Source organism: Bos indicus x Bos taurus, chromosome 5, assembly GCF_003369695.1.
Source record: "Bos indicus x Bos taurus breed Angus x Brahman F1 hybrid chromosome 5, Bos_hybrid_MaternalHap_v2.0, whole genome shotgun sequence".
In the NCBI taxonomy this organism is placed as follows: domain Eukaryota; kingdom Metazoa; phylum Chordata; class Mammalia; order Artiodactyla; family Bovidae; genus Bos; species Bos indicus x Bos taurus.
This window is the reverse complement of record NC_040080.1, coordinates 83,586,121-83,605,516: the sequence shown is the minus strand read 5'-3', so window position 1 is coordinate 83,605,516 and position 19,396 is coordinate 83,586,121. Positions and strand designations below refer to the sequence as shown.

Below are 19,396 nucleotides of genomic sequence, written 5' to 3'. Positions count from 1 at the left end.
AATCCAAACAAGTTATAAAGCTCAGATTAAATTTTGGTTATAAAATATGAAGATGTGTTTGAGAAATAAGAGCCTAAAAAACAAGGAACAGAAAACAGCAATCTATTTTGCTGTGAACCCCATTAAGAAAAGCAATTACCTACCGGCTAATTAAAAATGTCACATTTCAAAAGTGATTTTGTTAACTTGACCTTGTATTATCGGTCTGTACAAAGTATTTGTTGATAATCAGATTGTACATTTTTATACTTGTCAGTTCAAGGCCCTAAAAACAAAACACCTAGCTTTCTACCTAGAAAATTATAATCCAGGAGTCCTAGAAAAGTAGTACAAAAATAACCACCAAGATTATCCTTAGAGGGATTTCCCTGGTGGTACAGTGGAGAAGAATCTGCCTGCCAATGCTGGTGAAAGGGGTTCGATCCCTGTCCAAGAAGGTTCCACATGCTGTGTGCCCATAGCTTGCACACCACAAGCTTGCACACCACAACTACTGAGCTCACACTCTAGAGCCCACGAGCCACAACTACTGGAGCCTGAGCACCCTAGAGCATGCATGCTGCAACTTCTGAAGCCCATGCGCCTTAAAGCCTGTGCTTCGCAGCAAAAGAAGCCACCACAATAAGTCTGTGCACCCCAACTAAGCTACGCGCAGGCTCCGCCCCCCACAGCTAGAGAAAGCCCATGGGCAGCAACAAAGACCCCGTGCAGCCAGAAATTTAAAAAATAAATTATACTTAGACATGGAAACACATATTCATAAAAGCACAGAATGGAAAATAGTTTTTAATAATATGCTACAACTTTATCCTCACAAATGAATCTTGAATGATGGAACTGACCACAGAGGAGTACTCAAGTCAGCTAATCTTTTTACTTTCAGTGGCTGTTTCTTTTTGGAATGAACAGAAAGGAAAACCTTATCTCTAAATGGGCCCAACTAAAGAAAAAAAGGTAAGTCTGAAATTAATTTAAAAGCCTTTCAAATTTTGATGGGAAACTGCCTATTAATTCTTTTTTAAAAATCGGGAGGTGCGGGACCCTTTACATTAAATTGTACACACAGCAGAAGAGTAAACCAAGAAGGATATCTTGCACATCTTTTTAAAGCTGAAAACTTTTCAGTAAAACGTTCGTTTCCGTTTTTGAGCATCCTTTTGCTGAACCAGTGAAAGGCGCTGGCAGGGCAGACCCCAGAAAGGAAAGCTATCTTGCCAGCCCTGTGGTGCTTCACGGTGGTGGAGCCGGAGAAGCGGCGGCAAACACCGGGGACAGTGACCCTCGGCAGAAAGCTGGAGCAGCTGGAGTTGAGGGCCGAAGGTGTGGACCTGCAGTCCCGCAGCTGGGAGACGGTCCGGGTGACCGGAGGCGGCGGGAGCGCCGGGGGCGCGCAAGGACGCCGGGGGCCTAGCGGGGCGGGGCGGCGGTGGGTCGCAGGCCGATGACGCGCCGGGGCCGGCGGAGGAGCGGCCACTTCCTGGAGCCGCCGGCCGGGGCCGCTCGCTGCACTCAGCGCTGGAGCCGGGAGCCCGCGGCCGCCGCCATGTCCCACCAGACCGGCATCCAAGGTAACGGCGCCGGCGCTGCCCTTGGGGAAGGGGCTCCCCGAAGGCCCCAGGCAGGCCGGGCGGGGCCGTAGTCGGGCCCGAAGCACTGGGAATCTGTGTCGGGGCGAGCCGGGCCTCTGAGTCTCTCTGCGCTCCCTTGTCCCGGGCGCTCTCGGCCTGCCTCCGTCCCTGCCCGGGCCCGGCCGCCGCCACGTTGCGGACGGACCCGAAATTCGCCGGAGCGAAGGAAGTGGGTCTGGCGGCAGCCGGGGTGAAGGGGGCGTGCCTGCAGCCGCAGCCGACCTTAACCCAACTTTACGGGTTGGGAAGACCTGGAGCCGTGAAGGTGACTGGGGTCCCTTTATTGTCGAGAGACAGGCGAATTTTCTTTTTCACGATCCGGAAGAGTTGTTACATGATTTGAATTATAAAAAAGAAAGATGCGGGAATCTTTTTCATTTCTACTAAGAATGCTTCCCAAACTCTTCCGCGCTTTCTTCCAAAAATGGGAACATCAGCACCGTTGTATATATCCTAAGTAGGAGGTGTCTTGGTCGTTCTTAGGTACTCCTCAGGGAACTGAAAAGTCTGATCTGTGTGGCATCGTATAATTATCCCATTCAGGCAGTTGAATGTGCAATTTTAATTGACCTGTGTTATTTCCTGGCTTGCGAATGGGCAGTTTGAAAGCTCTCACCTCATCAGAATCAAATAATATGTCCCGGGGTTACTCGCGATCACTTAACGAGTTCTAGTGTAAACACAAGATCTTCCTGTTGATAGACAACGAATCTTTTCCCCAGATGAACATCTAATTGTGTTTTGTTCGTAAGTCTTTGACACCACCCATACCTCCTCCTGCACACACAAAGAAAAGCAAAGTAGTCTCGAATCTAAAAGCACTCTTTTATTTGCGTTAGTTTTGATGCATGGATATCTAATTACTGACTTTGATGCTTGAGTCTAATAGCAAGCACTATTAAAAGTGGTTCTTGCTGTCAGTATACACCCCAAGAACAAAATCAGAACGAAACTGAAGTTTTAATAGCACAAGGGAGAGGTTATTAAGTATACATTTGCTCAGTGAGATTACTCCAGCTTTTTGAGAAATACGAGTCAGAAAAGTGTGATCACAAGTATAAACTTGAAGGAATTTTATTGACTTCAATCAGGATAGGGCATTTGATGTTTATTGTCATCTTTAAACATGAAAATGTAGAAAATGAATTGATGAAGAGGGTGTTTTTATTTATCATAAACTTGAAATTGGACCAGAAGAGAATGAAAGCAGATTTTCAGCATTTTCAAACAATCAGTAAAGGTATTTCTCAGATTTGTAATTTGTTCATTATTGGGTTTGAGAAACTTTAATATATTCATTCCCAATTCTAACATAGCTAGAACAGGTTAGAATTAATACACTTTTAAAACATACTTATGTTTCTTAGCTGAATATGGGGCTTCGCTGGTGGCTCAGTGGTAAAGAACCGACCTGCCAGTGCAAGAGATGTAGGTTTGATCCCTGGATGGGGAAGATCCCCTGGAGAAGGGAATGGCAACCCACTCTGGTATGGTGCCTGGCGGGCTACGGATTAGGGGATCGCAGAAGAGTTGGACATGCATGACTTAGCGACTGAACAACAACAGCAACAACAAAAGCCGTGTTCAGTGTCTGGTATACCTTTTAAGTTTTATAATTTAAATTACTGTTAATAAGAAAATATTGCATACTCAAGATTTTTTCTTTGTATTATATTTCATGTTTTCCTTATTCAATTAGCATTATTATTGTAGCATTAGAAAGTATTAATGCATAAATATTACTTTTCGGTATCTTTTTGCACAGCAAGTGAAGACGTTAAAGATATCTTTGCCAGAGCAAGAAATGGAAAATACAGACTTCTGAAGATATCTATTGAAAATGGTTAGTTAAACCTTTTTTGTTCTTGAATTATTGGGTGTTATGTTTTGAAGCTAAGTCATTCTCAGTGATTTGGACTATTAATAAATGTGAAGCAGGTTCAGAGCTTGCCTTCAGTTAACCTGGATCCTCTATATTTTGGGCATTTCCTGAAGGCCCCTGCTTACCTTCTGAATTCTCTAGTTGACTATCAGGGAAACAAAAAGATGTTGGTTTTGGTGTGACATATTCCTCTCACTTTTTTGTGTCTCAATTTCTGTATTGCAATCTGTATCTAATGTCAGTGCTTGCATCTCTGGAATGAAAATCAGTAACAGGCAATTATCTGAAAAATAAACAGTTATTTGTGAATTATTTTTCAATAAAGTTAGTTTGAAGTAGAAAGAAAGGGTTTTAAACTGCCTGTTTTCTCAACTTGATTGTAATGTTTGCTGCAGAAATGATTCCCTTTTCTTGTTATGGGAAAAAGTTCTGAGAATATAACAAAGTGTAAATTGATCCTTTCAAAATAAAGCTGAAAGCAGGGAAATTAATTGGGTGGGAGAGTCTTTTAATTTGCCTGGTTTGAGTATGAGTAATTAAATTATAATTACTTAATCTCAAATGAATATGTTAAAACATCCCATTGGCCTAATTTCTTAATTACCTTGAAGTATTTTGCTTTGGAAAAATACCTTGTTCTTTCATAAACTGGAAGTAAATCTAATTTGGTTTCCAGTTTCTCTTATATGTTAAAATAGTTTGAAAAATATGCAGTTCTGCATATGTTAACACACTCAATGAGAATAAACATATACTGTAAAGTAGTCTGTTTTAGAACTATTGAACTAAAATTTTAAGTGTTATCACTTTCTAATTGACTTAGTCAAGTAAGTAAAATGGAAAAGTTGATATAACTCACATCTCTACAACAGAAAAATGACAATATTTTGTCTGTCACTTCTCTGGTTTTTTGTTTTGAGAAAAAATTTTAAATAAGGAAATTATGAAGAATAAATGACAAATACTTCCATCCTTCTTAAATTAATAACTGCTAACATTTTATCAATTTGCTTCAAACCCTTTGTAATTTGATGTTTAAACAACTGTACTTTCCGACCTTCTCCTGAGGAAGCTATATTAGGAACTTTTTTTGTATGTGCAATCCCTAAATAACATATAGTGCTGTTTTTGAGTTTTTAAGTTCATATGAACTGATGTCTTTTTCTGCATCATTCCTTTTCTGTAAATATTATTTTTATAATTAGTTTTGATAGAGGCTCATTAATTCTTTTTAAATATGAATAGAATTTTATCATATGACTGCCACATATTTTATGTCCCTTCTCTTACTGATGAACATGTGGGCTATTTTCAGTTTCCACTGTTATTTTATAGTGCTGCAGTGAATACCTTTGTATATATGTGCAAGAGATTCTCTATGCAGAATACAGTCTTGATTCTCCCAATAATGTCTCAAGGTGACTGTACCAATTTATGCTTGTGGACAGATTTTTAAATTTGTAGTACTGTGGCCAAGTAGGAACTAAACCTGTTTTTATTTAGTATTTCTTAACTGTGCAATTCAATGTTAATTTCAGAAATCACACCTTTGAGTGGTAGGAAGCTTAGTTAAATACATTTTGTTGATACTTTATAACAAACATTTGGAAAATAGACTATAACTACCCTTTCTTCAACCATCCAACTCAGCTATTTATAATCATTTTTGTCTGTACCTTTCTTGTTTTTTTCATAACATTATTTTACCTATGCTGGTCATAATTTTTACTTTTTAATACTACTTTATATTATATTTTTGTATATACTAATATTTTATTATATACTCCTATATATTGTATTGTTACAGCCAAGGTCCTTTTCATATATTGATGTGAATAGACCAATTAATAATTACATATTAATTTATTCTTCTATTCTTCATTATTCTACCATTTGGTATTTCAAACCATTTATGTGTCTTAAAAATTGTTCTTCACAGAGAAACTTGTGATTGGGTCGTGTAGGAAGCCTTCAGATTCCTGGGATCAGGATTATGATTCCTTTGTTTTACCCCTGTTGGAGGACAAACAACCGTGCTATGTATTATTCAGGTTAGATTCTCAGAATGCCCAGGGATATGAATGGATATTCATTGCGTGGTCTCCTGATCATTCTCATGTAAGTAATTTTTGGTAACATGTTTAACATTAAATGGAGAGGGAAATGGCAACCCACTCCATTATTCTTGCCTGGAAAATCCCATGGACGGAGGAGCCTGGTTGGCTATAGTCCTAGGAGTCTAAAGAGTTGGAGACGACTGAGTGACTTCACTTTCACTTTCACATTAAAAGCTAGAAAATTTTTTTCTGAAATATTCCTAGGCCAAGAAAAAGTTAGGAAGCAATAGTCTTTCTCATAAAAGGGAATGATGATGGAAAAAAGTCCTTGGATTGGTAATGTAGAACCAAGGATAATTTACTGAGATTCAGAAATCTTGACCTTGATTGAAATCAGAAGAATTATTATTGGTTTTAAATTTAAAAATTTGTGGCTATTATAAATGACTTTCTGGACCTCTCTGAAAAATAAAGGTTGCTATTTTGCTCTGAGCATAATAACAAATAATTTTTACAGAACTAACTGAGCATTATATGAAATATTCTTAATAGCTACTATTCAGGTGATGAGCATACATACAGATAAGTATTTCTTTTAGGAAAGTTGAGTGATGGTGGTTTAGTCACTAAGTCATGTCCGACTCTTGGACTCTTGCGACCCGTTGACTGTAGCCGGCCAGGCTCCTCTGTCTATGGGATTCTCTAGGCAAGACTACTGGAGTGGTTTGCCATTTCCTTCTCCAGGGGATCTTCCCGACCCAGGGATTGAACCTGGGTCTCCTGCATTGCAGACAGATTCTTTACCAACTGAGCTATGAGGGAAGCCCTTAAGTGTTAGAACAAAAAAATTAATATATGGATACAGTCCAATATTTTAAAGACTTAATTCTTTCTTCTTATAGAAAAATAATAATTTTAAAGTTTTGTAGATATCATTCTCAAAAGTCATCCCCTCCTTTAACTCTATATATCTTGTTTGAAAGAAATACTGAATTTGACAGTGCAGAATTATGAAATGCTTTCTATTTTGGCAGTTATCTTTAGTAGTTCCCTGTAGATGCTATAAATATCAGACTCCTTAATAATAGTATATTGTGTAATTCTTTTCATCTTTGTCCCTCATAGAATGTTTTATGCCATAGTTATGCCATGAATATTTGATTTTTAATTAGTAATATCTCACCGAGACTTGCTTTGAGTAGAATGTCACTATCAAGATTACTTTATCTCAATGACTTTAAAGTAATGTTTTAAGTAGCTTCTTTTAATTATTGAACTCATTTTATACTTTGAAAAAATGAAGAATTTTTTAAAATTTAGCTTTTTCTACTTTTTGAGAAATGGCTTATAAGTTGAGATCTACCTTAGTAGCTGTTGATGTTTTAGATGCCAGTGTTATGATGCCTGTCTGTATCCACACATTTTAGCATGTTAACACTTGATGGACTTTGTCACAGTTTATTTTTAATGTGCTTGACGGTTTTAAAACATTCATTAAATGCTATTTTTGTAATGATAGTTTTCACCTGTAAACTTACAAGTAAACTTTCACAATTGCTAGGTTCGTCAGAAAATGTTGTATGCAGCAACAAGAGCAACTCTGAAAAAGGAGTTTGGAGGTGGCCACATTAAAGACGAAATGTTTGGAACAGTAAAGGTACAAAACTTATATTTTATATGGAGTCTATGTGTTGCAGTTAAAATGCTTAAAGAACTTCTAGGTAATGGGGTAATTAATGTGAATTCTGATTGGTAAATCTGTAAACATAAAAATAAGAGAAAACGTTTCATATGATATCCATATTAACTGAAACATACAATACTCACCCTTTTAAAATATGTTGACATCTCAGTTTTCAAATGCTAGAATCTCTCTTCGAGATAATTTAGTTCAACCCCTCATTTAGTTCAATCTTTTCATTTTAAGGACGAGTTAATAGGCTCAGAAAAATGAGCCTATTAAAAGAAACAGTAGTTAAACTACTTAAAAGAAACAGTAGTTTTTAGGTATTTTGAACATTAATACTCATAATATGGAAGCAATAAATATATTATTTAAACTGGAATATTGAGAGGTAAATTGATGATTGGGGTAATTGTTGATTAATATGTATGTTATGATTAAGAATTTACTTCATTATAGAATTTGTATGGTAAATACATGTATTTGTACATATACCCCCACATTCAGAAAATCACACTGTATTTTTTGAACAGATTTTTTGTTTTGTTATTCAGAGCTTTTATTGTGATTCAGTGAGTATTACATTCTGATGGGTAGAGCACAAGACTAGCTGGGAATGCTTTGCTTGTTCACACTAGTTGTGAAGTGGTTTGGTTTCTCAATTCTAGTTTCAGTCTTAAAACCACAAAATGTTGATGAGAAGTAAATTTATTTGGAGTAATTTTTCTTTTAAATAAGAACTATAATTATTTTCTATAAATAATTATATAAAATAAGAACTATAATTATTTTCTATAAATAATTATAGTACAGAATTCATAATCTGAGGATGTTGATTATTAAATAATTATGGGGAAGGCTTCCCCAGAAGGTTAGTAGTAATTGTCCTGTAGACTTGAAGCATGATCAGGTTCATCATGTGTCTGGCATTACCACCACCACACTCATTCAAAAGAGTAGTAATTATAAAGCTTTAGGAAATGAAGCATAGCTACTCTCCTTAAAACTTTTTGAAAACTGTAGAATAGAATATTTTTAAAAATAGAAAAGTAGTAAGATTCTTGTTACCATTTATTTTCAATTAAAATATTTTTTGTTAAATTAATAATTTTGTTTTTCCTAAAGTAGCCTCACCGGAGAAGGCAATGGCACCCCACTCTAGTACTCTTGCCTGGAAAATCCCATGGATGGAGGAGCCTGGTGGGCTGCAGTCCATGGGGTCACTAAGAGTCGGACACAACTCAGCGACTTCACTTTCACTTTTCACTTCCATGCATTGGAGAAGGAAATGGCAACCCACTCCAGTGTTCTTGCCTGGAGAATCCCAGGGACGGGAGAGCCTGGTTAGGCTGCCGTCTATGGGGTTGCACAGAGGCCGACACGACTGTAGTGACTTAGCAGCAGCAAAGTAGCCTCACAACTAGTAACAGTCAATTTCTGTGCTTACAGGAAGATGTATCATTACATGGGTATAAAAAATATTTGCTGTCACAGTCTTCTCCTGCCCCACTGACTGCAGCTGAAGAAGAATTAAGACAGATTAAAATTAATGAGGTATGTTACCATTTTGAAATCTTGCAAGAGTTGAAGTGCTTAAAAGTATTGTAATTTTTAATTAATAGATGAAGAGGTAACTGGAGAATAAGTTGAATAGCTAACATTCTGTTCCATTTAGAGACAAGACCATGTTCAGTGTGTTTTTAGGAAAAAGTTGGAAGTAAATATTAAACTTCATGTCAGTTTCATAAATAGCTTTCTCCTGTCTTTATAATGTATGGGTTAGATGAGTAATCCTGTTAGAAGTACAGCTGTTCTTAATTTCATACTTTGAATTCTAAATAAGTGGGAAAAGCTTATGTTACTTACATAGTGTGAGGTATATGATGTCTAATAAGGTTGCCTGAGGAAGGTTTGTTTTGTTATTTCAGAGAATACTAATGACTAAAGAGAGTAAAACATATATGCTACAGTGTGTTTAGGATTTCTAGAGGCTCTGTAAGTTGTCTATGGGCACTGCCTGGATGGGTGTGTGCATATATATATATATATATATACACGTAGGAGATGGTTATATGAGTACTTGTTTAGCACATGGGTCAATAAATTTCATCCATATTATAGTTTATCATTTCTAATGTATTTACTGCAGCAATTTTAACTTAGAATAGCTACTGTATTTCTACTGGAATTTTACAGAAAAGAACAAGTAGCAGAAACTACTGTTTACTTCTCTGAGTAACAGACTAATAAGAATCAGTCTGGAAAATGAGTATTATTTATATTGACCTGATAGCAAGGATCTATCATTATTATTTTAACTCAGGTTATCAGAGTATGGACTTTTACATGACTTTTTTTAACAAGTTTGATAGTTTGTTTTATTCCTTGCAATCAGAACCCAGAGGATCTTATTGGGGTATGCATTTGCATATGTTCTATAATGTTTTCATTATCCAATGCCATTTATGCTGTAGAATCTCCATTCATTTTTTTTTAAGTAAACTTTCAATTTTGACTTTGTTGCAGTACTGCAAATGAGACCCTATACTAAAATATCATTTATTGAGTGTAAAAGTCTTAAATATGTGCATTGAAAGCTTTCTTGAAGTACTCTTCTTCCAATACATGCACACCCATGTTCTTAGGAATGAAAGCTCTCAAGTCTGGAACTTCTGCAGTAGTACAATTTGTTGAGCTATGTTGTGTCTTTGTATATTGTTTGTACTCCTTTCAACTCTGCATGGTGTTTGTGTTGCACTTTGTGTCTAGAGGAACAAAGTTCTATACATATTGTATTTATATCACAGTGTTCATAAGTTTTATCAAGTAAAATATTATAATTAAAAGTATAATCTGAAGATACTTCAAAGAGCTTGTGTGTAGCTCATGGCAGTTGTGCCAAACCAAACATATAAACAAAGTCCTGCTAACATTGCACACTCACTCAGATGTTCACTTTTGGCATTTTCATCAAAATGTGGCATACACTCTGCATGTTGACAAAGTGCTAGCAGAACCTGAGATGAATGTGAACAATTTGCCTTCTAAGTTCATGGTGTTTTAAGTGTTACTTTTAATTATATTAAAATGGGCAGAATTAATTATATTAAAAGGGTGGAATGGCACTCACTGTGTAGAGTTTAGGTTTTCTTTGCCATCTGACACTGCTTAATGCTAAAATTCATCAGTAAATTGAATCTGTCATACTAGGTACAGACTGACGTGAGTGTGGACGCTAAGCATCAAACACTACAAGGAGTAGCATTTCCTATTTCTCAAGAAGCTTTTCAAGCTTTGGAAAAATTGAATAACAGACAGCTGAACTATGTACAATTGGTAAGAGACATATGATTATTATGACGTGGCTTCTCTCTTCAGTACCTTTGGCTTGTATTAATATAAGGTTTGTTTTTAATGGATTTTAAGTCTTTATTTTTTATTCATTGTTTTTAAACTTAAAAAAGCAAATATATTCACTGGAAAAAGTGAAATTATGTAACTTTCTCCTTATCTCCTTGTTTTTTTAATTATAAATTTTAAATTTCTGTGTATCTATTTTAATAAGTATTTTGTTTCTATTGACAGGAAATAGATATAAAAAATGAAATCATAATTTTGGCCAACACAATAAATACAGAACTAAAAGATTTGCCAAAGAGGATTCCCAAAGATGCAGCACGTTATCATTTCTTTCTGTATAAACATTCTCATGAAGGAGACTATTTGGAGTCTATAGGTATATGGTACTTTTTTTTTAACATGTTGCTTTTTGTTTGCTGATTGGCATTTCATCACTATATTCTTTCTTATTTCTTGGCCAGAGGGCTTAATTGTAGTTTTACAAGATTTAGTATTTGCTTTAATTGATATGCTGCTAATTGGATTTATTATTATTTTAATTTACAGTTTTTATTTATTCAATGCCTGGATACACATGCAGTATAAGAGAACGAATGCTGTATTCTAGCTGCAAGAGCCCTCTGCTAGAGATTGTAGAAAGACAACTACAAATGGACATCATTAGAAAGGTAGTTACCTAATTATTTATCTAATTTATTTTACCTAATTTATCTTATTGATATATTTAATACCTATTTAAAATTCTTCAATTTTTATTACATTTTTATTGTTTTTCATGTGATTCATGATGTACTGTAATTTGTAAACAAAAAGGTGTTTTTTTTTTTCCTTGTTCTCATCATGAATCCTTAGGAAATCCTCTTAAGTGCTTGGGGATGATCTATTATGATCCCAGCCTCCCTGTAGATCTAATGTTTAGCCACAAGGTACATGTGGCTATTTAAATAAAAATTAAATGAAATTTAAATTTCAGTTCCTTAAAAACACTAGCTACATTTCAGGTGCTCATTTTAGCTAACGTGGCCAATGGCACTGTATTTGGTGCAGAATTTCGAGGATAAGTCCACATTGCAGAAAGTTCTGTTGGACAGTGCTACTAAAGCTGCATGTTTCTTATTTTCTCAAGACTTTATTAGTAAGAAACCACAGTCTTCATTTATAACTGAGTCGTGGGATGTTGAGAATCTTTCCAGTTGTTGGGAAAGAAGAGTATGGGCATAACATAAATTTGGGGAACTAAGTTCAAGTTTTCTTAAATGCAGGTGAGTCATGGGGAAACATATGGTTTATTCTTGACCTCTTCAACTCTTAAAACACAGGTCCTTACAAATTACCAGTGTTTTAGATACTGAGCATTCTAAGAGCTTTTAAAGTTCTTAAGAATCACCTATAGCAGGGGCTGGCTCACTCTTTCTACCAGAAGACCAGATAGTAAGTATTTTAGGCTTTGCCAGACCACATATGGTCTTTTTCACATATTCTTGTTTTATTATTTTGTTTTTTACAACCCTTTAGAAATGTAGAACACACTCTTAACTTGAACAAGATTTGTCCTGCAGGCCACGGTTTGCCAACCTGTGAAACAGAGTGATTTCAAGTGACCCAAGTGATGAAGGCTCCATTAGTAATGTTTCTGGAAAATATATAGTGTACTAAAGCAGAACAACTTAAGAATATAGTGATGATTCCTACTATACTATTTTTAAACATTAGTTAAAATGGAGAAGAAAGAACCAGACAGAAAATAAATATAGTGGATTATATATTCAAGCAACTCTATTTAGCTCCCACCTCCTCCCCCCAAAAAAGAGTCAAGTGAACTATTTTCGTATGGTCCTAGGTTCTTTCTTGCTGGAATGGGTATTATGTATTTATCTGTGATCATTCACACCTGCAAACGTTGTTTGTATTAGGTTTTGAATGTTGTGTTTTTTCATACTGCATCACACTTTGCTAATTTCACCTCTTACAGATCGAGATAGACAATGGGGATGAGTTGACTGCAGACTTCCTTTATGAAGAAGTACATCCCAAGCAGCATGCACATAAACAAAGTTTTGCAAAACCAAAAGGCCCTTCAGGAAAAAGAGGAATTCGAAGAATAATTAGGGGTCCAGCTGAAACTGAAGCTACTACTGAATAAAGTTATTATAATACTAGTTTTTTAAGAGTCCAGCTTTTAGTACAGGAGAACTGAAATCATTCCATGTTGATACAGAGTAGAGGGGAAAATTGTACTTTTTGAAAATTAGCACTTTTCACTTCTGTATGTTTATAAAATTAATGTTAAAGAAGACTTATGATTTCTGAGTTAAATCTAGAAAAGAGTTCAATATAATGATGTTTAATTTCATCACAGTTTTCATAGAGTGATTATTCCACAGTTTTCATATAATTCTTAAAATTTTATACAGTTGGGCCAATTCCAGAAAAGGCTAATGTCCAAAAGTAAGATACAAGTCTTATTACTGTTTGATGATACATCTTTTTTTTTTTTTTTTTTAAGGGAGAAAGACCTTAAAATATTCATTCCACTTAATGAATACGTTAAGGACCAGGTTAGGTTATTTTCTAAGCTGAAAACTTCATGTGCCTAGGAAAAAGTGGAAAGTTGCTTGCTCTGAAGAGCAGTGCTCACTCAGACCGTGGGATAATATCTGCAATGTTTAGACGGTGCTTTATTGCAGCAGTCTTTTCTATTTGACTTTCTGGTTTTTTAAATGGCTTTAAAGTTGCAGAAGATCAGCTCACTCTGAAGCCTTAAGGGTACTAGATATTTTCTATACTATAGGACTTCTGATGATGTTGAAAGACATGTTTAAATACCTTTATTAAATTCTCATTCTAGTGCTATAAAATTTTTTCCATTTCAAAAGTAATTCATTTCATTATATGTAGTGTGAGGCAAAATATTTATGTTTAGTTGAATATCAAGTTAATATTCGAAAGAAAACAAAACCGATGTCAACAATATTGAAAACATTTTAAACATCACGATTGGTTTGTCTAAAACCATACACTAATAGGCAAATTGTGTTCTTTATCACTTTTGAATGAATGTCCAGATTTAATAAAATTATTTTAAAGTCCTGGTACTCATCAGCCTAACACAGATTAAGAATATGTTTCAGTTTATATCATATTTCAAAACACATTTAACTGTTTCTTAAAGCTTTACATTTTTAGTTACAACCTCCAGAGATTTTGAGCCTCATTTTCTTCAATACTTGAAATAGAGGGAGCTAGAACACTTCATCATGTGTAATCTGATAAACCTGCTGCAAGAGCCATAATTTTGAGGACTTTTCTAAGTGAATTGTGGGGATCCAGGATTTAGAATTTCTTGATCTAAACTTGCATAAAGGAAATACCAGACGTGCACATTTCATAGTATGAAATAAGAAAGTCATTTTTACACTTTATTATCTAAGGTAATATATGCACCTTTCAGAAATCCAATGTGTGTTCAACTAAAGCATGTTAGAATAATTATGAGTTGACAGATTTTGTTTTTTTCCTAGAATTAAGAGTATTTGTGTGGGGTTTTGTTTGTTTACAAATAATCATATTTGCATATTTAAACATGCAAAATAAGTACGGTAATGTTGCACTTTTTTATGAAAGAGTTAAGTTTTTCGGTGGGTGCACAGACACAAACACATACACACTACTGCATCGAGAATCCTGGAACTGTTGACTAGAGACCAAGCTGCTGACGCTCTTCTTTTCAGTCGGGAAGAATGTTAACCTGTCATATGGTATAAAATAATTTAGTAGTGAATGTTTTTCTATACCATCCATGTGCAATTATACTCTTAAACTCTATTACACTACATGCAAGTGAACATTCCAGAATATAGATGTGATTATATAATCTTTAATTATTAAACCAATGATTGTTGAAAATCAGTGATGCATTTGTTATAGAGTATAACTCATTGTTTATGTTTTGGGTGATGTCATAACAATAGAAAGTGAATAAAGTATTCCCAGTAAATTTATATAGCAGTGAAGAATTACATGCCTTCTGTGGACATTTTATAAGTGCGTTTTATATTGCAATAAAATTTTTCTCTTTAAATTGCATCCTAAGTTGATTTTTTAGTATAACCTTTCTTTTTTAATGTTTGGACAAGTCTACATAATGCAATTGGCTTCCCTGGTAGCTCAGGTGGTAAAGAATACACCTGCAATGTGGGAGACCTGGCTTCGATCCCTGGGTTGGGAAGAGCCCCTGGAAAAGGGAATGGCTACCCACTCCAGTATTCTGGCCTGGAGAATTCCATGGACTGTATAGTCCACGGAGTTGAAAAGACTTGGACATGACTGAGCAACTTTCACTCAAATAATGCGATACCTGTTGATGGGTTAGAAATCCATTCATCTGTTAATTAACCTATCTAAATCAAAAAGGATTTTAACTAGTCTGAAACCTAAGCAGGTTGTATCAATGGAGTGCTTAATAGATGAGAATTTTTCCACTTTTGCAGCAATAATGGAAATGCCATTATCAGTTAATTTCTACTGTGATAGCAGCAACCCAGAAGAGTAGGGTGACCAACAGACTTGACAGTAAGCTGTTAAGAGACATTCATCCAACAAATACTGAGTGCATTCTAGTTTGCAATAAAGGATCAAATCGATCCTTTTTAGTAGGGCTGTATTACAAACTGGATGTCTTTGGTAGCAGTTTTACCACGACAGAATTTCATTAAAAGGGCTAATTTTGAGAACTATTTTAAAAGTTAAATTCTTTAAGGCATTTCTGCTCATTTCTGCCTGAGGTTCTTATACTGGAGTTTGGTATATACATTCTTTCACGTGTTTTCTTTGCATATATGATCATACGTTAGAAAGATTGGAGGGGTTTTTGTTTCTGTTTTTAAAAAAACACTGATTCTAGGGCTTCATCTCCAGAGATTTTGATAAAGAGTAGGTGGGCGCAGGAATCACAGTTCCACAAATGATTCATGGGTAGCCATGACCGGGATACAGTTTGCCTTAAATGATATAAATTGAATGTTTCCCTCCATTCAGTCCACAAACTATTCCTACCTATTGGTCTATAGTGGTTACGATTAACAGTGATGATTGGCCCATGGCTGTCTCCACATCCCTTGATCAGTCCAATCAGCTCAGCTGCTGGCAGGACCGCTGAAGGACCAAGCATGTGGCTGCTGCCTCAGGAAAACTGCTGTTCCTCGCCCCCTCTCTCCCAGTATCTACGTGCCTTACGCCCTCATTTAATGCAGCCTCTGCTCAAGTGTCACCTGCCTAGAAAGGTCTTCCCTGGCCTCCCAAGTCTGATTGTACTTCCTGTCCTCACACCTTAAGCCTGCTTTATTTTTCCTCAAAGTACTTAAGAAATATGTATCTATGTTGCTTGTCTCCACACAAGTTTGATGGCTTTTACACTGATACATCCTCAGCACCTGGAACAGTGTCTAGGACATAGTGGATACTTCATTTGTTGAATAAATGAAATGAGATTTTACCTTTCCTTGGACAGTGGGGAAAGAAGCACATTGAAGCAGTGATAGGTTCAGCACAGTGGCACTGGCCTCCACTGCTGTATTTCTGGGCAGGGCAAATGTCACTAGCACTTACCCAGCCTCTTGCCTTCAGAAGACCATAGTTTCTACCCCAGGAAACTCCAGTATTGACCCATTCCTGAGTGGACTGTTCTGTGAAGACCAATTTCTACTCAACAGCTAGTGCTGATCCATTACATCTGTGTTTGCTAGAATTCAGTCAGACTGTTCAGTTCAGTCACTCAGTTGTGTCCGATTCTGTGACCCCATGAATTGCAGCATGCCAGGCCTCCCTGTCCATCACCAACTCCTGGAGATCACTCAAACTCACGTCCGTCGAGTCGGTGATGCCATCCAGCCATCTCATCCTCTGTCATCCTCTTCTCCTCCTGCCCCCAATCCCTCCCAGCATCACAGTCTTTTCCAGTGAGTCAACTCATCACATGAGCTGGCCAAAGTACCGGAGTTTCAGCTTTAGCATCATTCCTTCCAAAGAACACCCAGGACTGGTCTCCTTCAGAATGGACTGGTTGATCTCCTTGCAGTCCAAGGGACTCTCAAGAGTCTTCTCCAACACCACAGTTCAAAAGCATCAATTCTTCGGCACTCAGCTTTCTTCACAGTCCAACTCTCACATCCATACATGACCACTGGAAAAACCATAGACTTGACTAGACGGACCTTTGTTGGCAAAGTAATGTCTCTACTTTTGAATATGCTATTTAGGTTGGTCATAGCTTTCCTTCCAAGGAGTAAGCGTCTTTTAATTTCGTGGCTGTAATCACCATCTGCAGTGATTTTGTAGTGTCTTATAAACCTTTTATTTATATTTTAAAAATCTCTTAACTGGTATCTCTTCCACCTTTCCACTTCTAGAGACTTGAGACGGAAAAGAACAGGAACTTCAAAGATCTACTCTCCACATACAAATAGCACCCACACCAGCAAAGGAAGTGAAAGAGGAAGAGGTCTGAAGGATCCGCCAGGTCTGGGTGAGGGAGAGGGGAAGGAAAGAGGGACAGGCTGAGGGGTGGGTCTCTTAAGAAAGGAACAGAGATGGGGCGACAGAGATGTCTCTTAGTTTGAAGAGGCTGGAAAGTTCTCTGAGGCCCCTCCCCTTCTCTTCCGTCCCACTCGACCAATGCTGGTGCTAGGGCAGGGGGGTCTCCTTGTGCCCCCTCCACATTCATGGCTTCATGAATGGAGGTGGGGTTAAATTAATTTCTTAGTCTCCTATTATCAAGCTGCATGGATCAGAGCACACAGGTCATGTCTTTGTGTGTGTGTGTGTATTTGTGTGAGAGAGAGAGATGCTGTCACATCCTGGCCACATGACTGCATCAGTTATGTATTGCTACCATACTACATGTAGCTACAATTGCCCCTAGATGAAGTGGTTTAAAATAGCAATTACTTTCCACAAGTCTCCTGGTTGGCTGACCTCTCTCACATCCGTGGTCTGCTGGCAGGTTGGTTGGTCTAGAATAATATCAGCTGAGATGTCCTTGCTCAGTACGGTCTCAGCAGCAGCCTGTTAGCCCTGGCTTGTTCTCATGGCAGTGGACAATGATTCAAGAGACAGAGAAGAGAAAAGTAGTGCACAGGGGCTCTGGAGACCCAGGATTGGAACTGATATATCACTTTGTCTACAGTCTATTGGCCACAGCAAGTTACAAGACCATTCTGAATCTGAGGACCAGAGACATGAAATTTACCTCTTCATGGGATGAATTATAGAAGTATATTGCAAAGGGCGTGGGTCTAGGGAACAGTGGAGAATTGCTGTCTAGCACAATGAAAATGAGTGAGAAATTACTTAAACTTGGCATCAATTTTCTCAATAAGAAAACAAAAATAGGACCTACATTATAGAGCTATTAAATGTGATCCTGCTGTAGACATAATGCTTGGCCTAACAGTTCAGTTCAGTTCAGTCTCTCAGTCGTGTCTGACTCTTTGCAACCCCACGGACTGCAGCATGCCAGGCCTCCCTGTCCATCACCAACTCCTGGAGGTTATTCAAACTCATGTCCATTGAGTCCGTGATGCCATCCAACCATCTCATCCTCTGTCATCCCTTCTCCTTCTGGCCTCAATCTTTCCCATCATTACGGTCTTTTCCAATGAGTCAGTTCTTCACATCAGGTGGCCAAAGAATTGGAGTTTCAGCTTCAGCATCAGTCCTTCCAATGAATATTCAGGATTGATTTCCTTTAGGATGGACACGTTGGATCTCATTGTAGTCCATGGGGCTCTCAAGAGTCTTCTCCAACACCACAGTTCAAAAGCATCTTCGGTGCTCAGCTTTCTGTATAGTCCAACTCTCACATCTATACATGACCACTGGAAAAACCACAGCTTTGACTAGACGGATGTTTGTTGCCAAAGTAATGTCTCTGCTTTTTAATATGCTGTCTAGGTTGGTCATAACTTTCCTTCCAAGGAGTAAGTGTCTTTTAATTTCATGGCTGCAATCACCATCTGCAGTGATTTTGGAGCCCCCCAAAAATAAAGTCTGTCACTGTCTCCCCATCTATTTACCATGAAGTGATGGGACCAGATGCCATGATCTTAGTTTTCTGAATGTTGAGCTTTAAGCCAACTTTTTCACTCTCCTCTTTCACTGTCATCAAGAGGCTCTTTAGTTGTTCTTCACTTTCTGCCATAAGGGTGGTGTCATCTGCATATCTGAGGTTATTGATTTTTCTCCTGGCAATCTTGATTCCAGCTTGTGCTTCATCCAGCCCAGCATTTAGCATGATGTACTCTGCATATAAGTTAAATAAGCAGAGTGACAATATACAGCCTTGACATACTCCTTTCCCTATTTGGAAACAGTCTGTTGTTCCATATCCAGTTTCAACCGTTGCTTCCTGACCTGAATACAGATTTCTCAAGAGGCAGGTTGGGTGGTCTGGTATTCCTATCTCTTTAAGAATTTTCCACAGTTTGTTGTGATCCACAGTCAAACAATTTGGCATAGTTAATAAGCAGAAATGGATGTTTTTCTGGAACTGTCTGGCTTTTTCGATGATCCAACACATGTCAGCACAACAGTTAGCTCTCAACAAATGACAGGGAAGATGATTATGATCAATATGATGACAGACAGCATAGTAAAGTGCACAGACCGATGTCAGATGTCTGAGTTAAAATTCCAGCTCTGCAATTTACTAGCTGTGTAATATTGGGCAAGTTACTTTTCTTCAATTCCCTCATTTATAAAATGTGGATAATATTATCAAATTCACAGG

At 37.2% G+C, this 19,396-nt stretch overlaps 1 protein-coding gene across 2 annotated transcripts; it reads left to right on the top strand.

Annotated features, from left to right (window-relative positions):
• The first annotated feature begins 1,342 nt into the window (after positions 1-1,342).
• On the top strand, positions 1,343-14,697 carry TWF1 (twinfilin actin binding protein 1). 2 transcript variants are annotated; one of them, XM_027542634.1, is made up of 10 exons: positions 1,462-1,568; positions 3,394-3,471; positions 5,450-5,628; positions 7,129-7,224; positions 8,701-8,805; positions 9,647-9,667; positions 10,462-10,587; positions 10,837-10,987; positions 11,158-11,279; positions 12,584-14,697. In XM_027542634.1, exons 1-10 carry the CDS (start codon positions 1,544-1,546, stop codon positions 12,752-12,754), a joined length of 1,074 nt encoding a protein of 357 aa, XP_027398435.1. In that variant the 5' UTR covers positions 1,462-1,543; the 3' UTR covers positions 12,755-14,697. The 2 variants fall into 2 exon arrangements, with proteins under 2 accessions (XP_027398434.1, XP_027398435.1); XM_027542633.1 differs by lacking the exon at positions 9,647-9,667 and having other exon boundaries at positions 1,343-1,568.
• The last annotated feature ends 4,699 nt before the right edge of the window (positions 14,698-19,396 follow it).